General features: G+C 35.3%; 4 protein-coding genes across 9 annotated transcripts; 1 reads left to right on the forward strand and 3 right to left on the reverse strand.

Moving 5' to 3' along the window:
- Positions 1-2,277: 2,277 nt before the first annotated feature.
- Positions 2,278-5,188, reverse strand: LOC140871814 (uncharacterized). 3 transcript variants are annotated; one of them, XM_073274541.1, is made up of 6 exons: positions 4,648-5,188; positions 3,900-4,021; positions 3,748-3,788; positions 3,553-3,651; positions 2,572-2,760; positions 2,278-2,491 (listed from the first exon to the last, which is right to left on the reverse strand). In XM_073274541.1, exons 1-5 carry the CDS (start codon positions 5,120-5,122, stop codon positions 2,586-2,588), a joined length of 912 nt encoding a protein of 303 aa, XP_073130642.1. In that variant the 5' UTR covers positions 5,123-5,188; the 3' UTR covers positions 2,278-2,491; positions 2,572-2,585. The 3 variants fall into 3 exon arrangements, with proteins under 3 accessions (XP_073130642.1, XP_073130643.1, XP_073130641.1); XM_073274542.1 differs by having other exon boundaries at positions 2,278-2,497; XM_073274540.1 differs by having other exon boundaries at positions 2,278-2,760.
- A 2,762-nt stretch (positions 5,189-7,950) lies between these two features.
- LOC140872096 (uncharacterized) lies at positions 7,951-10,485 on the reverse strand. Of its 2 annotated transcripts, none has more exons than XM_073274840.1 (3): positions 10,254-10,485; positions 10,092-10,169; positions 7,951-8,190 (listed from the first exon to the last, which is right to left on the reverse strand). In XM_073274840.1, exons 1-3 carry the CDS (start codon positions 10,404-10,406, stop codon positions 8,164-8,166), a joined length of 258 nt encoding a protein of 85 aa, XP_073130941.1. In that variant the 5' UTR covers positions 10,407-10,485; the 3' UTR covers positions 7,951-8,163. The 2 variants fall into 2 exon arrangements, with proteins under 2 accessions (XP_073130941.1, XP_073130940.1); XM_073274839.1 differs by having other exon boundaries at positions 7,951-8,193; positions 10,254-10,483.
- Positions 10,486-12,363: 1,878 nt separating this feature from the next.
- On the forward strand, positions 12,364-14,985 carry LOC140872124 (uncharacterized). Its single transcript, XM_073274883.1, has 4 exons — positions 12,364-12,546; positions 13,076-13,165; positions 13,963-14,230; positions 14,426-14,985. Exons 1-4 carry the CDS (start codon positions 12,504-12,506, stop codon positions 14,703-14,705), a joined length of 681 nt encoding a protein of 226 aa, XP_073130984.1. The 5' UTR covers positions 12,364-12,503; the 3' UTR covers positions 14,706-14,985.
- Positions 14,986-15,608: 623 nt separating this feature from the next.
- On the reverse strand, positions 15,609-23,143 carry LOC140871654 (pleiotropic drug resistance protein 2-like). Of its 3 annotated transcripts, XM_073274264.1 has the most exons (21): positions 22,982-23,142; positions 22,154-22,645; positions 21,910-22,030; positions 21,694-21,782; positions 21,448-21,532; positions 21,067-21,357; positions 20,879-20,969; positions 19,876-20,776; positions 19,631-19,791; positions 19,390-19,493; positions 19,138-19,303; positions 18,950-19,045; positions 18,501-18,640; positions 17,931-18,263; positions 17,498-17,788; positions 17,317-17,400; positions 16,999-17,132; positions 16,704-16,931; positions 16,456-16,627; positions 16,130-16,384; positions 15,609-16,020 (listed from the first exon to the last, which is right to left on the reverse strand). In XM_073274264.1, the coding sequence occupies exons 2-21, from the start codon at positions 22,549-22,551 to the stop codon at positions 15,748-15,750; spliced, it is 4,413 nt and encodes a 1,470-aa protein (XP_073130365.1). In that variant the 5' UTR covers positions 22,552-22,645; positions 22,982-23,142; the 3' UTR covers positions 15,609-15,747. The 3 variants fall into 3 exon arrangements, with proteins under 3 accessions (XP_073130365.1, XP_073130363.1, XP_073130364.1); XM_073274262.1 differs by having other exon boundaries at positions 21,067-21,532; positions 22,982-23,143; XM_073274263.1 differs by lacking the exon at positions 22,982-23,142 and having other exon boundaries at positions 21,067-21,532; positions 22,154-22,740.
- Between the last annotated feature and the right edge of the window lie 884 nt (positions 23,144-24,027).

Consider the following 24,027-nt stretch of genomic DNA (forward strand, 5'->3'; position numbering starts at 1 on the left):
GGGAAAGCGAAGCGGACCTAACCTCGGTCTTCGACATAACCGAAACCTCCTGCTTTTGCTTGTCGGAGGCCATAACGTAAATCGCTTTCTTGAGCTTGCATACCAAGTTAGGATTCCTAGGAGAAGAGAAGCCTGGAGTTGGAGGAGGCTGAATAGAAATTATTGTGGATCCCTCCTTCCCTTATGTTGTTGAAAGGCATTCTTCACGTCAAATTGAAATAAGGCCACCTTTTAATTATAACTTCAACAAGAAGATGATCATAAAAATTAAAATTTAAAACTAAGTTTTGAATTAAGTTATTCGAAAGGTATAATGCCAAAATTTTCATTGTTTCATCGATAACTTTATAGTAACCAATCCTATAAACGATACCGATAGATAATACTTTTCATCATTCAATTCAATTAATTATGTAAAAATTAGATTACAACAATAACTACAAAAATCAGAGTTAGTAAATATTTTTTTATACATATAACTAAATCTCAGTAATAACAGAAGAGTGAGATTCGAAAATATTAAAAATACCCATATTTTTTTTTTATTTTTTGAACGGAAACACTACATCAAATAACTGAATCCAAAGTTACAATGTCCTGTAACCAAGAGGGGAAATCAACAAAGCAACAAGTACTGATGTTAAATATATATATATATATATATATATATATATATATATATTAAAATAAAAATAAGATATGAAAAATGAAGATAAAAAATAAAAAGATAAAAACCATTTTTGGTCATTCACTGAGATTTTTTTTTTTTTTTGACAAGATTCAATGAGATTTATAATTTTAGATAATCACTGAGATATTTTAGTAATTGTTTTTTTTTTTTGGAATCCGATATATTATCAAATTCCTGGATTTTAAACCGCATATTTGGTGTGTTTATGTCACATAAATACTAATTACCATTAGCCTAAAGATCACATATATTACATTACATGCAGATTGTTATATTGACTGAATTATAACTCTATAAAAAACGACTTAAATGGTGACAACCCACATCTCCAATTATTTACCAAAATTATTTTCCCCACACACACAATGCTAAACTCTTTAGCCAAAACATTATTATTTTTATTCCTTGTATTGGCAAGTCATCTCCAAGCCTCGGAGGCTCGTATATGTGTTTTCACCGATGATTATACGGTTTTCCGTAACAAATGAACTTCCTCCAAACAGTACCCACAAATTGCGAATTCATTGCGCATCGAAAAATAACGACTTGGGTTTTCACAATTTGACTTGATTGCAGAATTTTGGTTGGAGTTTCTGCACTCGGGTTTTTGGCCGTACTTTATTCTTTTGTCATTTTTGGTGGGTAATAAAAATGTCAGTTTCGATGCTTTTAAAGACTCGTGGGATAGAAGGTGCAGTGGTGATGAATGTTATTGGGTAGCAAAGGGTGATGGTATTTATTTATCAGGTGATAAAAAACATGAATGGAATCAAAGTTGATAGTGTGATCATTTCCCTAATAAAATTTCGAAGAACAAGTTAATGTAAATTCGACGTGATAAATTAATTATGAGCATTATAATTTTTAAATTCTTGCAAACCAAGTTGGAAGTTATTTCATATTACTATCCCGAGGATTTGCTAATTATTCTCGTCTCATTTTTTATTTACGTATTCTATATTTAGGGGAAATAAATGTGGTGTGCGTGTTTAAAAGTTATCGAAAAATTCTTATAAGACGGTACATGAAAAAAATTATTTTTTATACCAAAAAAATTATTTTTTATTATAAATATGAGTCAAATCAACCTATCTCACGGACCCATGGATAAATATTTGTGAAATTATCTCAAAGAAAACTTACTCAAAAGTCGAATTCTTGAGGATCCATAATTAGCATTTTGCGTAGATTTGTGCTAGATTTAACTTACAATTGCTCGTGTATTTTATAATGTACTTTCGAAAGTCTCTTCCGTTTCTATCTTTCCACTCTTTATTATTATTTTTAAAAAATAACATAAAATCCGTCTAAGTCGTCCATCTTGACAGTTTTTTGGAATTGGAAAAAACACTGTATTGAATTTTGGTAATCTAAAACTTTAATAATTTTTTAGGAACATATGATTCACTTTTTATCACCACTTGCAACATTTTATAAGCTCGTTTCCAATAAAAAGAGAGCTTATACAACACATAAAATGATGAAGTCCAAAAACATTTGGGATTTGTATTTTTCGCAATCTTACCATTCACTTCATAAATACATCGTAATTTTCGAAGGTTGAATCATAAAAATGATTCAGACAATAAAAGCCGAAGTCTCCAACTCACTAGCTCACAAGAGTACTTCACAACAGCGCCTTATTTATGAAAACTACAATTTGATCGCAAATAACTCTACAAAAAAAATGAACTAGCCTATTTGCTTCATCTTAACGTAATTTCAGCAAATGATCTGCATTCTGCAACTACACCAGCATATTCATAGGATAATAATACCCCGGTAATCTCAGCAAATGATCTGCAACTACACCAGCATATTCATAGAATAATAAAACCCGGCACCTTAAATTCGAAGGCAAAAATATCAAGTTTCCGTACCTAGCATGGCCATGCTACACCTCCTTCGGTCTTGAAACGGACAAGGCCTCCAATATATCATAATGACCATATCCATGAAACAAAACATTGATGGGTTTTTCCTCATCTTTCTTATATTGTTCACCGTAATCTGCGATTTTGATCAAGTCTCCAGTACTTTTCTCTGCCATGAAGACTGAGATGGGCTTCCTGTAATCCAGTAAGTTTGACCGAGTATAACAGCAAATAAATGTAGAGGCCCGGGGAATGCACATTTAAAAGCAGACAAGGTGAGTGAGTTGGAAGCCATAGCTTGAAGCATGCTGTTCATAGTCGCAGTCTTTACATGACAATATATTTACCATGCTTTGAAACGTCATAAATTTTCCCTACATCTGAGGCATATACCGTGTGACAGAACAGGGGGCAAGGCATCCTCAAGCCTTGGTGCGCCTTGCCCTCTTGATAACCAAAGTTAGTTCATATATAAAATCATAATAGTCAATCCATAATTGTCATGACAGATTACAATGACACGTGACAAAAGGTAGCACGATGACTATAAATATGTCATACAGATATTCTATTGCGCTCGAATTCACACATTTAATTAATCAAATTGGAAATGAAACACGAAATAAAAGAAATGTCCACAAACTCGCAGAATTTGTATGAAGCTTCTTGTATTTCGCGAGGAAAACTCTCATTCCTAAACTATTAAGGCTGCAATGCTTTATAGTACCAACTACCAAGAGTATAACGCATATCTCCTCTGGAGTGTTGATCATATGAATATAGAATCCCATCATATAATTTTACTAGGGGAGGACATACCAACTTGCTGAATTCAATGGGTGTGGAACAATGCAAGGGGGCAATCCCTCTCATTAGAAGATAATAATTTTCGCAAATTACCTGCCTATTTGACTTTGTAATGAACAAAACTCGAAAAACAGATAGCCCATCGGAACTAAGATTTATTCACTTCGAAAGAAAACTAACCTAAGAACATGTGAAGACATGAGCAACTCGGGTTCTCCACCCCACACATAAGGCTGCTGAATTCTCTTTACATACACATCAAAATCTTCTTCAATGAACCTACACAAATAATAATGCCAATAAATACATATCTACTACAAAAACAAATTTGTCAATGTCAACGTGAATAAAACATATTTTAAAGTGAAAAATCACCATTGTACTTCTTTTCTCCTCTTTAACAGCTCTTCAACAACCTGAAAATTCTCATTTAATTCTGAATTAGGAAAATATTTACCCAAAAGGATAGTACTTTTGATTTTTTCAAAAAAGGAATCATGAAAATTTGGAAAAGATAGATTCGGTACTTGTGCTCTTAATTCATCAGCAAGCTCCGTTTGTCGATTTTCATCCGGAATTTTTTCTCCATCTATCAAGCATGACATGTGTGCAATTGCTCTAAACAAACACCTCCCATCAGCAGCCACTCCTAGCATTTTTCCAAAAACTTTCCGTTTTTTACACATTAACATTTAGGACATAAACACGACTTGAAAATCATCCTAAAAGATTAATCATTATAATCTAATACTGGAAGTGCTTTGTAAGCTTGGACGCTAGCACGTGGAGCATATGTGGGACGTGCAATACTGTCGAAAGCTGCTACTTACGTCTGCGAACAATGGAAGTTTGGTGTCCAAAAATCTTACTCTAGCATGAACATTAACTGCCTCATCAACATCACTGACTTGATAACAGAATTCATCTAAAAGAATAGTCTATCAGGTGCGATTACGAAAAAAAAAACTACTACTGTCTATAGCTTCAAAATCACATTTTTAAATCAGATACAGCTGTATTCAAACCATCCGAATGTGGGGTTCGTATGTACATTCAACATTATTCACCCCTTTGAATTGGCACTCAACCATAATTAGGATTCCTCAATCAAATCATAACATAAACACCACATCAGCTCTTGTGAAATAATCCTTTCCCCAATCGATACGTATAACAAATATGCTTATCACTTCATAATAGTTCATATTTACATATAAAACCATTCAAAACAATTTATGAAAAACAAAAAATTGAGACAAGTAACTACAATTTCACCTGTGACCCTGTAATTAGAACGCCCGCATTCAGGTGTATCAGAAACCACTAAATCATTATTTAAGTTAGCGATTGAATCTGAATCCGGGATTGAATCCGGCGGCGGCGCTGCTAAACAGGCGCAGACGCCGAAAATGAGCCAAACCAAGTCCGGATGGTGGAGCCACCGCGCAGGCCTCGCGTCCCACGCGACGTTCCACGACCCCTCGCACCTCCTGAGAGCCTCGTTCTCGTACCCATCGAATGCCGCCGTTCTCCGCCTCCTCTGCCTCCATATAGATGGGATGATGGCATGCCATATCGAAGAGGCGCCACAGCAATGGGCATGAGCGTTGATGGAATGATCAGTCCGATCGACGGCGGTGGCGGGGAACGGCTGAGCAGGAGTCCTATCATACGCCGAGCCGTGGGCGTATGATAAGGAGAGTGACGTCAGCTGCCAATGCCTGGGCCGCACGCAGAGTTCACTGAGCATTACGTGCTGGAATTGTTCTGTGTGACTCTGTGTGTGTGTGTGTGTTTTGATGACGGCGATTGCTTTGCTTTATCACCGATCCTGCCTATTCGAATATTCCCTTCTACTATATTACTAAATAAATTAAATTTAACTAAAAATAATAATTAATCTAATACTTATAAATTATATATGCATATATAAATTGTAATCCTTAAAACTTTTTATGCTTATTATTATTTCTTTTAGTGACGATTCGACAGAGTACATCTCAGTACTGCAATAGTCATCAAACTATTATCTATGATAAGATTAGTAAAGTGAGAATCGAATTCATAAAACATTAGCTAGTCGTCTTTCATCAATTCTACCGAGTTGGACATCGAACAAAACTTAGTATTGTCTTCAAGGGAATGTCTTAGTTGGTGGACCAGGTCATCACTTGATCAGAGGTCAAGATTTCAATTCACCCTACCAACACTTTCTTAGATTATTTTGTCGCAGAGGATTTATCCAATGCGATTTACTTGGCTAGAGTAGTTTATTTAGTGCGTCGAAATATAGCGGCTGGTGGTCGTAACGTCATTAAGATTTTTAATAAAAAAGACTTGATATTGTGAATTAATTTAAAAATACAAATTTAGAGGCCGTAGCATGCAGTGTGAGTTGTGGGTCGTGTGATTAAATAAGTAGTGAATGGTTTGATTTATTTTTTTAAAAGGGTTGACCCCGAAGATACTCCCTTCTACATGAGTCAGAGGCTCATTGGCTCATGCGGAGGGTAAATCGAGGGATGTGCACGAGCGGCAGGGACCTGAAGGAGGGAGCACATGACACAATCCCCAGAGCATACCTCACAATATTTCAGCAGGAAATATGTTCCACACGAGGATCGAACCCGCAACGCTGGAGAATTTCTTTCCACGTCACCTTAGGCCTTACCAACTCACCTATACCCGTCAACAAATAGTTTGATTTATGAAAGCAGCAAGACTCGTATTCTGGTATAACAGAAAAGACAAAATAAAATGAATAAATAAAAATGGTGAAGCCCACATGGATCCCATCCAATGGGGGGCTCACGTAGCCAAGAGATCGAATCTCATAAAGATCTTCCCGTATTTTGACATTATTATATTAATGCCAGTTTAATCAATTTGTGATTAGCTTGAACTTGGAAATATCGTAAAACACGACACCTTCGAACTATTTTTATTTTTTTTAATTTTTAAAATGGCATGTGAGAAAATGGGATACTCTCACTACCAATCCATCTCCATTATTAATGCGAAAGCTAAATTCACATGTCTATGTTTTTAATGGGAAAAATATGGGTTAATGTACCCAACACACGATAGCTTGTGTGTCAGCCATTTCATTGCGTTACACACATTTCATTTGGATCCAACCGGAAGGAGCTGGGACATTTTATTGAGGAGACCAAATTTTATTATTGATATTTTTTAAAAATATTATTAAAATAAATATTAATAGTAAAACCATTTGTTTTTATTTTTTAATAATTGTATGATTGTATCTGTCGATCGAGTGAAGCTTTAGTTTTTTTTTTTTTCAAAAAAATAAAATTAGATTATTAAATTAAAAAAATTAGTAACACCGTGAGACGTTTTTGTTAAATTAAAAGACGGGCAGGATGTTAAACTTATTTAAAAAATAAAAAAAATTCTTAATAAAATAAAAGTAAAACTTAGAATATGATTGATATGAAGGAATGAAATGGAAATGAAATGAACATTCTCATCTCATTCTTCATAAGTCGTATCTATGTTTGGTATGAACATCATTCTCATGGGAAACGCGATTCTCATGTTCATTGGAATGGTCATTCCATCCATTTTGGATGAGAATGGTCATTTTCACTCTCCTTTTTTTTTGTAAGAATTTTTTTTTATATTTAATTTATTCTTATCAATCTAACCTTATATAATAATAACAATAATATTTAATAGTATATATAAAACAACAAATTATTATATACTTATTAATATTATATATAAATTATTATTATTTCGTATATATCATTATTATTAATATGATTTATTATATATTTATCTATCGATATTATTATTTAAGAAATATTAATTTAAAAAATTAATATTTATTATTATTATTATAATATATTATATTATTTTATTATTTAACTAATACTAATAATAATTATTATTATATTTTGAATTATTATTATTATAATAATTATTTTTTTATTATCATAAAAATATTATTATTTTAAAAAATATTCCGATTAATATATAAGATAAATGAAATAAAATAAAATAATTTTATAATATTATTAATTTAGTATTTAATAATAGTAATAATATTAATAATAGTAATAACATATGAGTAGTTATTATTTTTTTCTTTTTGGTTGAAAATATTTGATTATTAAAATAATTTCATTCCATTCTTTTTCATTTTTTTGTCCTTGTAGATTGGGAGGAGTTGAGGGGAACTTATAACTCACAACCACACCCCCCCTTGGCTCGGTCTCTGGATCCAACTTTTCGCATAGCACAATTGAGTCCACATGATCCAACGGTGGTGTACTCTCTCGGTTCTATTTTTTATCTACCGTATCTCTTCATTAATCCTAGCACTGAATTCTATAACATTACTTCCATAAGAACTTTGAAATATAAATCTCAAATCTGAATCTGTACAAGAATACTTAAATTTGAGTTGCTGGTGTTAAAGAGAAGCAAGACATGGATTTCTTGCTGGTTTTTTTTTCTCTGGAGGAAGCCCTGAACTGTAATTTTGTTTGGTACCTTTTCCTGTCACGAATGGACTAGGGCCTGATTGCTTGGCGGGCAACGTGAGCAAAACAATGAGAAACAATGCAAAACAGATTAAAGAGAATCTTTAAAGTACCAATTTTTTCGTTTCAACTTGGAAAGCAAACATAATAACCACCCCAAGAAAAGCAATCTGTACAAGGACCGACGCCTAAACATAAGTAATGCCTAGACGGGTTACATTTATTTTCTCCATAGGCTAGAAAACCAGAAGATCACAAGTCTTTACAGAGCAGGGCACCCACTTCAGCTTTTTTGAGCCTGTTCTTCAGCCTTCTGGTAAAAGAGAAGTAAACTAACTAAAATCCTCATTTTAAAAATAAACAGCATGATAACATGGAAATCGGAAATAAGTCAACAAGGAAGCAAATTAAGTAATCAACACTCATCAGGTTCATGTGAGAACTGAGAAGAAGCAAATCAGCAATTTTTCCTGACTGGTTTCCATAATGCAGATTAAAAAAAAAAACATCACTGCTTGTGAAACAGTGATCGATTACACAACATTTGCTCAAGCCCTTGCATCATTTCACCCTTTCAAAGTATGTTTCGATGCTATATGGTCAATAAATCTGAATCTACATGCTCCCCGTCCAGATTATATAGGTCACCTTTTCTTTTTTGTTTGTCCAAATATATAGGCTTACACTATATTTAGTAATGTTTTTTTATATTTTTTTTACTAACATATCCCTATTAACTACATCTTGAAAATTGTGCGACAATTTTTTAATACATTAAATATTTATAAAATGGGAAGTTTTTACATAATTTACTTTTCTAATGATTTTTCTTAATTTGCGTGAAAAAGGCAGGACTATATAATCAAGACAAAGAGAGTAAAATTGTCCTTAAATTTATCATTCGTACAAGCTTATTTTACTCATAACACAACCCTCAACTCTTACTATCATGGGAACTAGGCTTTGAACTTGCCATATTTGTATAATTTCCAGCAAATAACTAACCAACAGCCTCATTTTATCATAGAATCATTATATGATGGTTACATATTCATGATTGGTTATACTATTTGATTAATGATGTGCATGTTTCAATGATGATTATATTTTATACTGTGATTAATAGAGTAACTATGTTTTACAAAGCTCAATAAAGACGTAGGATTTCGTTTTTATAAATCCTGTGAATAGTGATCACATTATCTCTTTATATTCTGCAACAAAAATACTGTGTTTGGACCAGTTACTGATTCATGCATCAGTTCCTAGTCTCTCTACATGCATATATATGGTCTGGAACGCCAGTTACGAGGTAATGATGTTTCAAAGTCACAAAACCTCAACATCAAGAGGTGATTCATGGGTTTAAAACATCATTAAATTGTCTATCCTTCCAACATCTTATTATTCTATTTCCCATATTTTTATTTTTACGATCCATAACTTCATTGAATTTGAGATTCGTAATCACGACCCAGAATTTACAAATTTATGATTTTACAAGTACAGCTTAAATCATATCCAAATTCCAAACCACGACTCAAAGGCTCTAGAAAAGTCTCAAAGACTCCACTAGAAATCACATCAACAATACTGGATCAGAAAATAGAGGCTGCGAATATCTTTGAAAAATGACAAAAAACAACAGCAGATATACATATACCACATTTAAAAGGTTAAAATTAACAAATGTAAGGGGCGTCGATGCCATAAATGAAATTAACACGAGGATGTCCATGCCATGTTAACCTCGTTTCAAGATGAGAAGCAAACAAAAACCCAAAACTTATAGCGTTGATTCACTACCATTCCATGATCGGCGAGCTTTACCATACATTGTCAATGGAACAGAAATCACTTTCATGTAACATATCCGAGCTCAAATTTGATCTTAAATGAGATTTCCAAAATCCAAGTGATCTCAAATCATAGAGATAGACACAAATGATCCTCAATTCACGCGGCAAGCAATATCACATCAAAGCTACAAATCAATCTAAGGCGTAAGCAGAAATAGTCGATCAGGGAACTTGATGCATTGTGGACGAAATTAGCTAAGAAATGAAAGAAAGGTTTTTCAATACTATATACAATATTTCCACCGCCCATACAATCATCCTTATCCACAAAAAATCGGGAATAAGCTAAGAAAAGAATCAGAAGATTGCATCTTCCACAGATAAACTCATAAATCTTTACAAAGTAAATTACCTTGGCAGCTTTCTCCTTCTCAGCTTTCTCGAGCTCAGCCTTCTTCTTCAACTTTTCCGCTCTCTCCCTCTCCATTCTCTTCACGCAAAACCCAACAAAAAGAAATGACGTTTCAAGATTCTGATACATAAACGGTGAAAAGAAAAGAAAACAAAAAATCACCTGAATGTAGACGGTTTCCTGAGCGCGTTCTTCCTCACTGAGAACACGGCCTTTGCCATCACTGAAATAACGCGGCCCCAGAGCCCATGTTCCCCTGCTGCCTTCCATTAAACCACGAACTCCGCTGCGTGTAATCACAGATCGCATCGCCATCAACACACCCCACAGATTAAACCTAAGCTTACAAATTCAGCTCAAGATCAAAAGTCAAAACCCTAACCAACAAGGATTATTATTATTATATATCCAATATATACTATTATATAAAAGCTGAAACCCATTTAAAAACTAATTTTGGTGTGTTTGATGACACCAACATAAATTTATAAATTTAACCCTCAAATATGCATTGTACTTCATATAGAGTATTGATTAAAATGGTAAAATGTAGTTACATTTCTCATTCCTACTGTCAAAAACCACCTCATTACCCACTATTTATGTCTTGCTAAAATTAAGGATTCATTCAAATCAATTTCATTATCTACTATTTATGTCTTGCTAAAATTAAGGATTCATTCCAATCAATTTTATTATATTTCTTTAATATCAACAAATTATTTGCAAAATATTAAAATTTCATATTTATTATAATTATAATTAGACATTAAATTATTTATGTACACACATAGCGTGTACATCGGTTGCTAGTTATTATTATTATTATATATATATAGATTTTTTATTACATGTATTCACATAGTTACCCATGGTGGTTGCCTATATAATCAAAACTATATATATATATATATATATATATATATATAGGCAATGAAACCGGTCGGATTTGGGAAATGGGTTGATTGAATCGGTAGCTGTAGCGGTTTTTCGAAAACTCGGGGCGGCACTCAGGTTTTTTGCCACCTACTCATTAGTCATTAGTAATGATAACATTTCTTTCGAGACAACTGTTTTACGTAACGATATAGATATATTCAAAAACTGGGAGAAAAAAAAAGGATAACGATATAAATGTATATATTTTAACCTTTTAATGATTGATTTTATTATTGCGGTTAATTTTAAAAATATGAGTGCAGTTTGAAATCCAATCCTCAAATTCTTTTTCAAATCAAATAAATCGATCATTACGCAACCAGATTATTTGATATTTTTATTTTTACACGAGAAAATAACTAATATATATCATCACTATATTGGACTTTTTAGGATAATTGGGCTTTCATTATGTGAATGAAAATTGGTTAAGCTATTGGGCTTTCATTATGTGAATGAAATTTTGGACAAGCAATTGGGCTTGTTATGTGGATGTGTAAGTGGGAAAAAAGTGAGTGTCCCTCCTTCGTGCTAGGTTTCTACAAGGTTTTCCCGTTGTATCCTGGGAGACAGACGTCCGTGTAATCCTCAAACCACACACAGGAGGGGACGAATCTGTTTTAAGAAAATTGTACTAGTTACAGGCCTCGATTTGCTTAACTGTTTCTTTACTCATTCTGTTTATACTTTACAGTAATTACATGCTCAATATAATACTGAATTGTTATACGATCTTACTTCGTTCTTAGTATATTGTTTTTGTTATATTCGCGTTTTGAGTTTACATATTTTGGATAACACGCTATAAATCAAATTGAATTTACATATTTTGCCCTCCCATCTCAACTAAACTAATACACATATCAAGGACAAAGATGGAAAAACTAATAACTATAATATATATAACTATAAAAAGAAAGAACTCCAATTTCTTTTCTCCTCAAATTTATGTTATTACTATATCGATTTTTTGCATATATTTGTATTTTACCTTTTAAAAAACAAACAATACAAATACGCAAAACCTACATGGAGATCTAGTGATATTTGGATGAAATTAAGGTTTAATTTGGATATAGAAGCCGTAATTTAGCAAAACACAAATAAAATTAGTTTTTAAAGTGCTTTTATTAAAAAAACGAAAACAATTTAACGTTTGGATAAATATTAAAAAATATTTTTATTTAAATTTTTAAATACAAGTAAAAACATACACCAAAAGTTCAGAAATTATAACTTTTAAAAAAACATTTTTCAAGTTTTTTTTTTTAAACAACTTTTGTAACAAAACATAAGCTAAGCCGGGTATATTTGTTTTCGACCGAGTTTTAAATTGGAGGGACCCGAATAGAAAACGGGTTCTGTTCAATTCTCGGTTATTCTGTATCTACCCGGGCATCGCCGCTCTTCGCATCTCTGCCCCTTTTTTCAATCGAACAAACAGATCCAAATTACTCACAGTTTGCACAAATTATGTATCATCCGTCAAGAGGTGGAGTTCGCGGTGGCCGTGATCGTAAGCCCTCTGTTTTTTCTCCTTTTCCCATAATTTATAGGGCTTCTGCCTTCCTTCGATGCGATTGGACTTTTAGTTGTGATTGAGAAATCCTGATGGCTTTGTTGTGATATTTTTGTTTCTCCTGCTTATCTATTGTGTTCATCATGAATTTATTGTTTAAGATAAATTGCTATTGCTATTTCTCGCCAAATATGTTGGTAGCCTAGTACTTTGTGGGTTGTGGAGAAAAGTTTGTGAACCTGCCATATATGTTTTCTTTAACTTTCTCTCGTGGTTCTACAAATTGCTTATGTGTGTATAGTTCAAAGACTAGAGTTGATTGAATATCACACCTGTAGGGACATACCAGTATGTGATGTTGGATAAATGATTATGTTCTTATTGATATCTTTTTAGACCTTGTTCTGGTACCCTTTACTTTTTTTTTTTAATCCTGTCTCTGTTTTGGAACGTGTATTCCCAGTTTTTGAAAAGTATGGCTATCTATTGTGACGTACTTAAGATATCCGAAAAACTTTGTTTGCAGAATTTAGCTGGGATGATGTGAAAGTTGATAAACACCGAGAAAATTATTTAGGTCACAGCCTCAAGGCACCTGTTGGAAGATGGCAGAAAGGTAAAGTCTCTCTCTTTCTCTCTGTGCTTGTGTGATCATGCGAATGAATGCATGTTCTTTGCTCCATATTTATCTAAGTATATACTGCATGAAAGGTTAGACTATCAGCCCAATTTGGTTTCAATGATGTGCTTTCAGACTGTTTTCCTTTTCTACCTTGTCTTTTTCTGTTGCCAACCGCACAATCTTATTGGCTGTTTTATCTTATTGATCTCTTGTCTTAACTTGTCAATGTTTTGTTAATATTGACAAAATTAAAAAAAATCAAATCATGTATTTTCAATCTTTTTGGGAAGAATTGGTTGTTTGGAGTGATGAATTGAATTACATAGTGTTAGGAGGTCTGGAATTGAATTATATAGTGTTAGGAGGTCTGGAATATCCGAGATTCATGTTTATCCTGCATTCAGTTTTTTTTTTTTTTTTTGGTTCTCCCTTTTATGATCTCCCTGGTTCAATCTAGAATGATTTATTTTGTTGTGGATGTGGATGGGGATGGGGTAAAGTACTGTAAGAGAACTTATTGACTGGTCTGCAGGCTCTGTTAGTTCATCGAAAGCTTCTAACAAATAACAATAGACGCTAAAGCGTATGAGGATCATAACTTGCATCTAAAGTTTATGTTGTCTCCAAAGTCCAAACAACTGCTTTGCGACTATGGACGTTCATTAGGGGACTCTCTGTCATTTGATTTTTAATTTACTTGTCACTTTTATTAATGACGCTTGGCATCCTTTTGAAGTCTGATCTCACTAGTTTTCTGGAAGATTTGTGATCCCATGTTAATATCTCGGCAGGAAAAGACCTACATTGGTATGCTCGTGATAAAAAATCAGAAAGCTCGAATTCAGATGCTTTGAAAGAAGAGATAAGAAGAATCAAGGAGGAAGAGGAGCAGGCCATGAGAGAGGCTCTCGGTTTAGCTCCAAAGCGTGCAACAAAAGCTCTAGGCAATCGGCTAGATAAACATGAATTTTCGGAACTGGTTAAGCGAAGCTCTACAGCAGAAGATTTGGGAGGTGGCCATGCTGAGGCAGCTCAAGTTCAGGGTCTTGGTTTTTCTAGGTAAGAATTGAAAGCTACAGATTGAAATTATGTTACCAGATAGATAGATATCCCTGATTCTTTGATTATGTGAAGTAATATTAAATGTCACTATTGCTTCTTCCATTGCGCGGAAAAATATAATTTGTTTGGGCCGTGGTGGTTCAAGGATTGGAATTTTATCCTAACAATTTCTGGATGATGGTTCTTTTGCAGAGGGCATGGCCCTGCAGCAGAGTCGGATTTGCCATCCAATCCAAAGTCTGATGTGGTTGAAATGGTTGTCCCTCAGACGACTTCATCTTCAAAGAATGATGAAGAGTTGGATCATCAAAGTAGTGAAAAGAAAAGAAAGCACGAGGATAACCGGGAGAAACATGGCAAGGAGAGGAACCGGGAAAAGCGTGAGGGGCGCCATAAGCAACATTCTCGTGATTCAGACGACCATGGTAAGCATAAGAAAGGCAAGGGAAAGAGAAGGCATGACTCCTACTAATGAATCAAAAAACACGAGAAGTGCGAGCTACGTGTTACTGCTTATGATAATTAACATTTCAACAAAAAGGACTGGGGAGTTGCTCCAGCTTCTCTAGTATTGCATTTGCCTATGTGATGGTTAAGTGATTGCTATGTTTCTACGTCAGAAGTTGAATCTCGCTCTCTTTTTTTAGCTTGTAAGTTGTAATCGTGCGATTTGTGATTGCTACCATTAACTGCACATTTCATCAAAATTTAGTCATTTCCATGAATGTATAATTATTGATTAAATTAATATATATGAATATTTTATTTTCAGAGAAATCATGAATGTCTCCCTATAAACATTTATGTATTAAAGTATTTAACCCAGTTTAAAAACTTAGTACTACTACTACTATTATTTTATCAATATCCATACGACCATACCGAATTCTAATTGGGATATTCATTTCTTCTGTAAAAATATTTATGATATTTTAAATTCTTGTCAAATAGTATAGGAGAAATTTGTGAAGCATTGAACTTCTCATGAGACCAATTACGACGCTTAAAATTAAATGATTGATTTTGATCGTTCCCTAATTTTGTAGTTGTCACGTGTTTCATTTTGTCCTTTGATTTTAGTTCCGATTTTATGAAATTCATGCATTTGATTTGATCGTCAAATTATTAAAACTACGTTCATCACTCATCAGCCAACGGAAATAAATTGTTATAATAAATATGATAATAATATAAAACCTTGACTTATTCTCATTATATTTTTAGTATTTTCAACAATAAGTTTATTTCCAATGAAAGTCCGATTCCCAACTCTAACTAAAATAATAATTATTAATATTTAACTGGTTAATATTAATATTATTCATTATTCACGAAGAGAATGTAGAGCATCCACAGGCACAACACTTGAAACAAATAAAAGTAACAAAATATATAGATAGCCACAGCAAAAAAAAAGATTTTCCTATTCAAAATCAAAACCACAGTAAACAAGCCAAGTATATTCAACTGTTTATATACAAGAAAAAATATCTTATACTTTCCAGTGTTCTTTTCTATCTCCTTTGGAAGTTCAAGTACTTGATCCCATAAGCAAAGGCGACACAGAAAAGGATCGTCCAGCCAACATGTGCTCCGGCAACAGCTCCAAGAAAGTCATACTTGAAGCCTAGAGAACTATCAAGATAATCCTTGACTGGAACACTAACAACAACTCCAGGTACTTCGAGTGGACTCGTCTTGTCCCCAACCTGCGACGTGATCAGACCATATATAGTCCACGCGACCGGGGAACCCCAATAATACCATCTCCACCATATAGGAATTTCCTGCATGCAAATATCAGATTTTCAGTTCCCCGTGAATTACTAAGTCCCAAGACATAAAACTGGACAATGTAGCACATATGTACTAGCCATCATTATCCAGTTTACTCACCGTTCTTGGGATAAGGAAGCCGGAGAACAAATTCCAAAAGCTGAGGAAAAATGACATGAGGATTGCAGCAATCATGTAATTTGGAGTGAGGGATACAAGCATCATCCCATATGCAGTGAAATAGACGAAGCACATGAATACGAAGAAATAGAACCAGAAGAACTTGTCAGGTGCCCATTGGAAACCAATCATGGAGTAAAGAAGAAGGCTGTAGATAAATGTTTGGATGGCAATGTAAATGGTCTCTATGGCAACCTGTAGGAGATGTATGTTAGTTTCTATAACATGAAATCAACTCGCTTCAAGCGTACGTATACTCTTCCCACCTGAGCAAATGCGTAAGGCAACGGAGAGTACATCCCAGCAGCCTTTTCACGATAGAAGACCGTCCGCTCTACTGCTACAACCGCCTGCACTGCAGAAGTATTAGTTCCTCCCAGAAACATAACAGCCGAGTACATAGCTCCAAGCAGATTCATCAGGTCTTGTTGTTTAGACCTGCATCAATAATGATGGAAAGGTAAGCATATTGTTCCATCAATTCTTTGTTCTAAGATTTAACAAAATGGCTTACAGTTTCTGCCCTTTGTCCCAAAATATGACTCCAAATATGATCCCAATGACAGCTGTCATAAAGAACCTGATCGAGTTATACTTTGGATTCCTCCAATATGATAAATGCTGTTTCCAGAAGCAGGCTTTGCATTGTGTTATAAATGACTGGGAGTATTGAGTCGGGAAATGTAGATCGTGCGACCCTGGAGCCGGGGTGCTGAGTTCTTTAATCAGTTCTTGATTTCTCCTGTTACAAAGAGAGGGTGAGAAATTATCTGCAAAACGAAAATATAGCATTCATGTGTTTCAGTTACCGGTATAGTTCCGAGCTGGCATAAATTTCTGCGAAATCCACATTAAGCTGAGCCTCCATGGCAGGAGTGCTGACCTCCAGCATCCAAGTTGCAGGATTCTGAGCTTCTTTGATCTCGGGAACTCCGGGCACAGACTGGAGTAGAGGCATATTCATTTTAAATCAAAAAGGTAACAACTTTCTCGTGCCACATACTAGTAATTATTTGGAGTGTTATTGTTAAAGCATAGAAATTATTTCATTTCCGTGTATATTACAAATATAATTTATGCCCCTAGCTCTACCTACACACTGAATATTTTTCTGATTCAGAACTTACCTGAAAATGTTCTACAAGAAGGCAAGAATGACGACCGAGAGGCCCCGCGTAAGTAGCTTGTCCTCCTCTCTTAAGTAACAGTAGCTACACAGAAAGTGGCAGCAGAGTTAATAACACAGCAGTTTCCCATGAAAAAATTCAAGAAGATCCCCTGTGCAATCTTGATATTCTGTAAACTCACCTCATCAAAAGCTTCAAATATATCTATGCTAGGCTGATGAATCGTGCAAACGACGGTTCGTCCTGTATCTACAGTGTTGCGCACGGTACGCATAACTATTGCTGCAGCTCTAGCATCGAGACCTGACGTAGGCTCATCCATGAAGATAATGGATGGGTTAGCAACCAGTTCTACTGCTATGGTAAGTCTTTTTCGCTGTTCTGTTGACAGACCATCCACCCCCGGAAGACCAACTAAAGCATCTCTCAGTGGATTCAACTCAATCAATTCCATCACTTCCTCAACGAACATCTAACAGAAAAATCGTTTAGAAACATGCTAAAATCCAAAGGAGTCGATGCTCTCAAAGTACAATTATGTGTAACTAAGGTTGTGAGAGGAGTTGGAGCTAGATTGTAAGCCGTTCAGCTCGAAATCAATCAAGATAGTGTACCTTTCGTGCTTCCTTGCTTACATCCGGTGCAAGCCGTAACCAAGCAGAGTACACAACTGATTCATACACAGTGACAAATGGAGAATGGATGTCGGTTTGTTCGCAATAGCCACTGATACGGGCAAAAGTTGATTGATTTTTTGGATAACCAGATATGCTAATACTTCCTTCAATGTATCCACCTGTTTTTCTTCCAGCCAACACATCCATCAGTGTTGTCTTACCAGCACCACTTACGCCAACTAATGCAGTCAGGACCCCAGGCCTAAAAGCTCCACTGACCTCTCTCAGCAATTGAAGCCGAGTTTCCTCCACGCCTTTGATTTTCATTTCCTAAACAAAGTACAACCATTGTTGTAATCTACTCAATAGAATGTAGCATAAAGTACCCAATAAATGAAAAAGATTTATTCATCATGAGTCAGTGGAAGATCTACTTTTGATTATGGTTTTTCAAAAATAATCTTTTCATACACATCAAACTATTCGCAGAGAGTAATATTTGCCCCTCAGAAAGAAGGGATGCATCTTATAATCTTGTGAATTTAGAATAGCAGAAAAGCCACTTACAGCAGGCATGTCAACATAGTAGTTCACGTGATCAAACGCTAGAGATAATGGTGTGAACGGAAGCACCATTCCTCGTTTCTCTACTGCCTCCTCTGAGGATTTGTTTCCGTCGGACTTGTTCCTCGTGGGCATGTCTAGGCCTGTTAAGATTCATAATTCTTGTCACGTAAAGGAAAAACAAGAAGGAAACGGGGTTTTCAAAGGGAATGGAATTCTGCATGATGACACAACTCTCGACAGAAATATATCTGAAACATCAGGCAAATGACAAATTTGGAAGATAGAGAAGTTCAAACAATTGAGAGAGAGCAGTCCACTTAAGCCATCTGTTTTTCTCAATCTCAATATGAGCAAACAAAGAAAATATTCAGGGAAATGAAATTTATGAACTGAACACTAAAATAAATATCGTCCAGTAACTTCAGCTATTGGAGCTGCAGAGGTAGTACCTTCATTGGTGGTTGAACTACTATTGGATTCAGTATTCTTCTTGTTCTTATCCTTAATTTTCTCATCAACGATGATGGATCTTGAGTCTCCGAAAGCTGTATAGTTTTGTGCAATGGTTAAGCACAAGGAAGAAATTTTAAAAGTCTCAAGCATAAAGATAAACAAGAAAACAGTGGTAGTATCTTACGATTCAGGTATGTCAGTGCCACAACGAAGCAGATGTTGAAGAGAATAGAAAAGGCAAAGAGAGCAATGACACAAACCCAATACATATATTCCTCCGTAAACATGCCCCGAGTTTTGAGAAGAACCTTGCCAACCGTAGGTTCAGAAAATCTTTGGTCGTTGTTCGGCTAAATAGAAAAACAAGAATGAAACTCAGGGATCCGAATACAACTATGCAAATAATCGCACACTCAAGTTTACAATAAGAACTTACAGTGCTCCATCTCTTATCCAGAAATTCATTAATGGCTATAGCATTCTGGCCATACATCATCGGAGAAACGTAATAGCCCCAAATCATCCACGGTTTAATGTCATCTGATGTTAGTGATATTCGTTAAAACCAAAGAGAAAACAGCATTCACAACGACGGGTAATTTGTGAATTCTAAATGCACCATTTATTAGAGACTGAGTTTGCTTTTGAAGGGAAGAGAATTAGATAATGTAGCTGACCTTTAGCGATAATAAAACCACCAAGAACAAACACCATGAGCAATGTGAAGGTACCCAAAGTGTTTGCAACAACCTGGGTTCTTCCAAGTGCAGCAATAAATCGGAAAAGGGATAAAGCCATCTGATGCAGTGCAAAAAATGCCAGTAATTGGCAGAAAAACCTGAAAGAGTCAGGTTGGAAACATTGTCACAAAAACAAATTAAAAAAACACATTGTTCATCTCTAGAGGAACATTAGAGCATACCTACTAGCAGCAGGAGCAAATCCAATAGTGTAATAAGTAAGAGCGACCCATATCAATGATTCCATGAGTGAAAGGGGAATCCTCAGAAGCCAAATGGGCAAAGAAAATGCCCAGGCAGGGTAAAACAAAGCATCCCTTTGTTTAAAGAACACAGGAAGTCTAACAATAGTCAACGCGAGCTCTGCGGTTCCATTAAACATAACGTTGATGAGGCTAAAAAACAGTGCACCATAAAATTTTCCTCCATCGGCTAACTGACCATATTTCATCTCTGTTCTAAAGAATACCGTGAAGGCAATTATAGACATCACGGTTATCTGGAATGTCTTGAATATATACAAAAAGGCATTGCGTTTTATCAAGAGCCATTCCCTGGAAAGGCATGCCTTAAACAGTTCCATATTCGATATTCCATATCTATCAGTAACCAATGCAGCAGGATGAGCTTTAGTTTTATCGTAAGGGATAGATAGATCATCAAAAAGCTTCAGTCCAACATGGAAAGAGCTGAAGCGCTTTACAAACTCAGCCACTGAAATATATCTGTAAGGTTCATTTTTGTTAAACCAGTATTGTCCTTGATCTTTAACGGACGTAACCTCTTGTAAAAAATCTGCCACTCCTTTCCTCTCAGGGCACTTGAATCCGACACTCTCAAAAAATTCGAGAATGTTTTCACGTGGACCTTGATAGACAATTTGTCCTTCAGAAAGCAAAATGATGTCATCAAAAAGCTCAAAAGTTTCAGGTGCAGGTTGAAGAAGAGAAATTATCATTGTCACGTCCATGATTTGAACCATCTGTCTCATGTACTTGACAATTTGAAATGTCGTGGAACTATCAAGACCAGTTGAAATCTCATCCATGCAGTAAACTTTTGCTGGTCCAACCAACATTTCTCCTACATTCACAGCAACATTATGCAAAAGAGAGGGAAACTTGTCAAATTGGGTTCACACAAAGTAAATGGACAAGTGGAGCAACAAATTGTATTTACATATACCAGTTGTTAGCCTCTTCTTTTGTCCACCCGAGATTCCCCTTCTCATCTCGTCTCCCACCATTATATCAGCACATATATCTAACCCAAGAATCTTTATTCGAGCAAAAAATGACACACTGTTAATTAGATGACTGCTTTGATTGGCTAGTTTAAAAGAACATGAACTTGCTAATAGAAGAAAAATAAACCTTAAGAGCATAATCTGTTACGAGACTGGGTTCTTGACCTGGTACTGATATGGCTTTCATGAATGCATCAATTTGAGGATCAGGTTTAATCCCTGCCTCCTTTTCTCTCCTTGACAATTCTGCTAGGAGGTCATATCTGGTTCCAACCCCTAAGCAGCGTCCCGAAAAGTTTAACGTCTCTCTAACAGTCATCTCTCCATGGTGAAGGTCATGCTGGCTAATATATGAACAAGTTCTTTGGGGAATGAATTCAGACATTTCATGACCACAATACGAGATTCGTCCACTGACCTGTTCAAAAAGTTTCAAGTAAATCATGAATTTTGGTAATCCCAAAGAATTGAGGAGATTTATGTGAAAATGAGACCAAGAACCACACACCCTAAGATCTGTGTCTAGCTTTCCAGCAAGCGCCTTTAGTAATATGGTTTTCCCAGCTCCTGGAGGTCCAAGCAGCAGGGTCATCCTAACAATTTTAAAATAAACATGTCCATAATTTCAATCAGCTGTGCATGCCATTTAAGTAATAAACCAACTAAATTGTTTTGGTGTGGCGAAATGAACCAAGCATCAATGTAAAGTTGAACGCGCACTTAATAAAGAAACTCAAGATCTAGAAAACCAAACCTTGAAGGTTTTACAATCCCACTAACATCATGAAGAATCTTGACAGCCCTCTTCGTAGAAGGGATAATCCTCAGCTTTTCAAAAATCCCCTGTTGGCCAAAAAGAACAATCCCTGTTTAGAAAGTGAATATCCATTTATATACATTCCAATATTACTATTAGATGAATTGCTTTTTAGAAGTGCATGACAAGGGACAAAAAAAAAGGACTAAATACCTCCAACACGTTCAAAGTAGAGTTCAGCAGAGTGGGAAGTGCCCTTGATCCAGCAAATGCATCACCTTCTACTGAAAGATGCTCGAACCGAACTTCTACTTTAGGAATGTCGATTCCCACCCTGATTAACAGTAAACCAGCACTTCAAAACTGAACTTGGAACTAAATGAAAATATAAATTGATACCCTCTTATTCGAGCAACAATCAACAGAGCCATAAAACTTCGACAATTATTATCCCAACCTATCTGTTCGATCCCTTAGCCTGTGCAGAAACCTCTCATTATCTTCCACAGCTTTGAGCATGTATTCTGTGAGATGCCTCTTATCTTGAATTCCAAGATTAGCAAAATCTACCTCCTCACGGACAACCTTTCCATCATCCAACACTTGCTCTAGAATACCTCTTCTCATACGGTCCGTTGTCGGTAGCCTCTCAATGGCAGCCCACATAAGTTCCTCATGATCATCATGATCTCTCCCACTTCTTTGAAAAGCATCCTGCCCTGCTGCAGTGAATACTTCCCTAACACTAGCAGAAGCCCAACTTCTGGTGCTGACTGAGGCGAAACTGATCCGCCTGCTGGTCGAACGTCGGCTTAGGGACCTTGCGGCTACCATGTCATCCGGAGCAAGAGCCATTTTTTCTTCACAATGAAAACTCACCCCTTTGCTCTTCAATTCCTAGAACTACCTCTCCAAATCAAATCCTTACCCCGATTCTTCCACACCGAAGCTGCAGAGAAACATCACCCCAAAAGCGAAAATCAGACCCACCAATTCATCAATATCAAAGATAAAAACTTTTCCCACTTAATTATTGGTTATAATATCGTTTCTTTTACATTACAAGAAAGCTTAAAACTTCCGCAACGTAAATGTTGAAGTTACTTCTGTGCCCATCAAGAAAAATAAAATAAAATCGAGCATATTATTTACTGAACGCTCAAGCAAAGATGACACAAAAGTTCCAACAAAAAGACCACCACATGAATGATTGTTCTGTCAGAACAACGTAAAACTGAGTTCTTGATTAAACAAATCCGCAGAAACTAATATCCTTAGTACTTACATCACAAAGGGGCTGCATATTGGCTGGAATTTGGCACAATTGCATGAAAATATTCTTTAAATGGGGTGCTATACTTTTCTCGGCACAAGTGGAACACCGAGAATTATTAAAAAAAGTCCATGCACTCGGGGTGGTTGCCTAATGGAATTGTAGTTCTCTGGGACATCACAAATATTTAATTTATGACAGTATAATGGCTACAAATGTTTGACAATTGTGGGAACGCTACATGATTTAATTAGCCCACAAGTATTTGGAATTATTGAACTTATTCCATGCTTTTACATTGTTTGTGTTGAATTATATGGGATGAACATAATAAAAGTCTTTGGCAATTGGCAAAATTGTTACTTAACCCATTGAAATTAATCTAACACAGTTGAAATTTTCAAATGTTTTATCAAAAAAAAATAATAATAATAATAATAATAATAACAATAAACTCATTCAATCGTCTTTACGGAAAATAATCTGCTGGCAAAAGTGCAGTGCCCGTCTGCCAGAATCAACGATCCCAGATGATGTGCAGATCAATTGATTTGATCTGTAGATCAATTTGATTCATTGATCTACCCTTCGGATAGCCAACCCTAAAGGCAGCATAAATAGACTCCGTCTTTACATACTTGATGTCCGGCATATATACACCAAGGTTCAATTTTTAGTTTTCTTCATAGTATGCATAATTATCATTATCATTTCAATATAATGAACTTCTTATATCTAGCGTGCATGCTTTCAAAAAACATACTTGGTAAGTTGGAAATACAATAATGGTTTGAATTTAATCTCTAAAAACAATAAATCGTGTGTATCTGTTCAACGTAAAAAAGATAGTCTTAGGATCTCTGATCTACAAGCAGTTCCCTCGAGCAAATCCCACTAGTAAAAATACCACTAGAATATTTCGATCGTGTGCACAAATGTGATAATGTGTATTTTGTTCATTTCTGTTTGGCAACTGTGGGTCTTGGCACATATTCAAATATTATATATCAAATGATATATTTTGAGATAAGATTTTTGATAATTCTAATACTTTAATT

The sequence above is a fragment of the Henckelia pumila genome, unplaced genomic scaffold, assembly GCF_033568475.1.
Source record: "Henckelia pumila isolate YLH828 unplaced genomic scaffold, ASM3356847v2 CTG_461:::fragment_3, whole genome shotgun sequence".
In the NCBI taxonomy this organism is placed as follows: Eukaryota; Viridiplantae; Streptophyta; class Magnoliopsida; order Lamiales; family Gesneriaceae; genus Henckelia; species Henckelia pumila.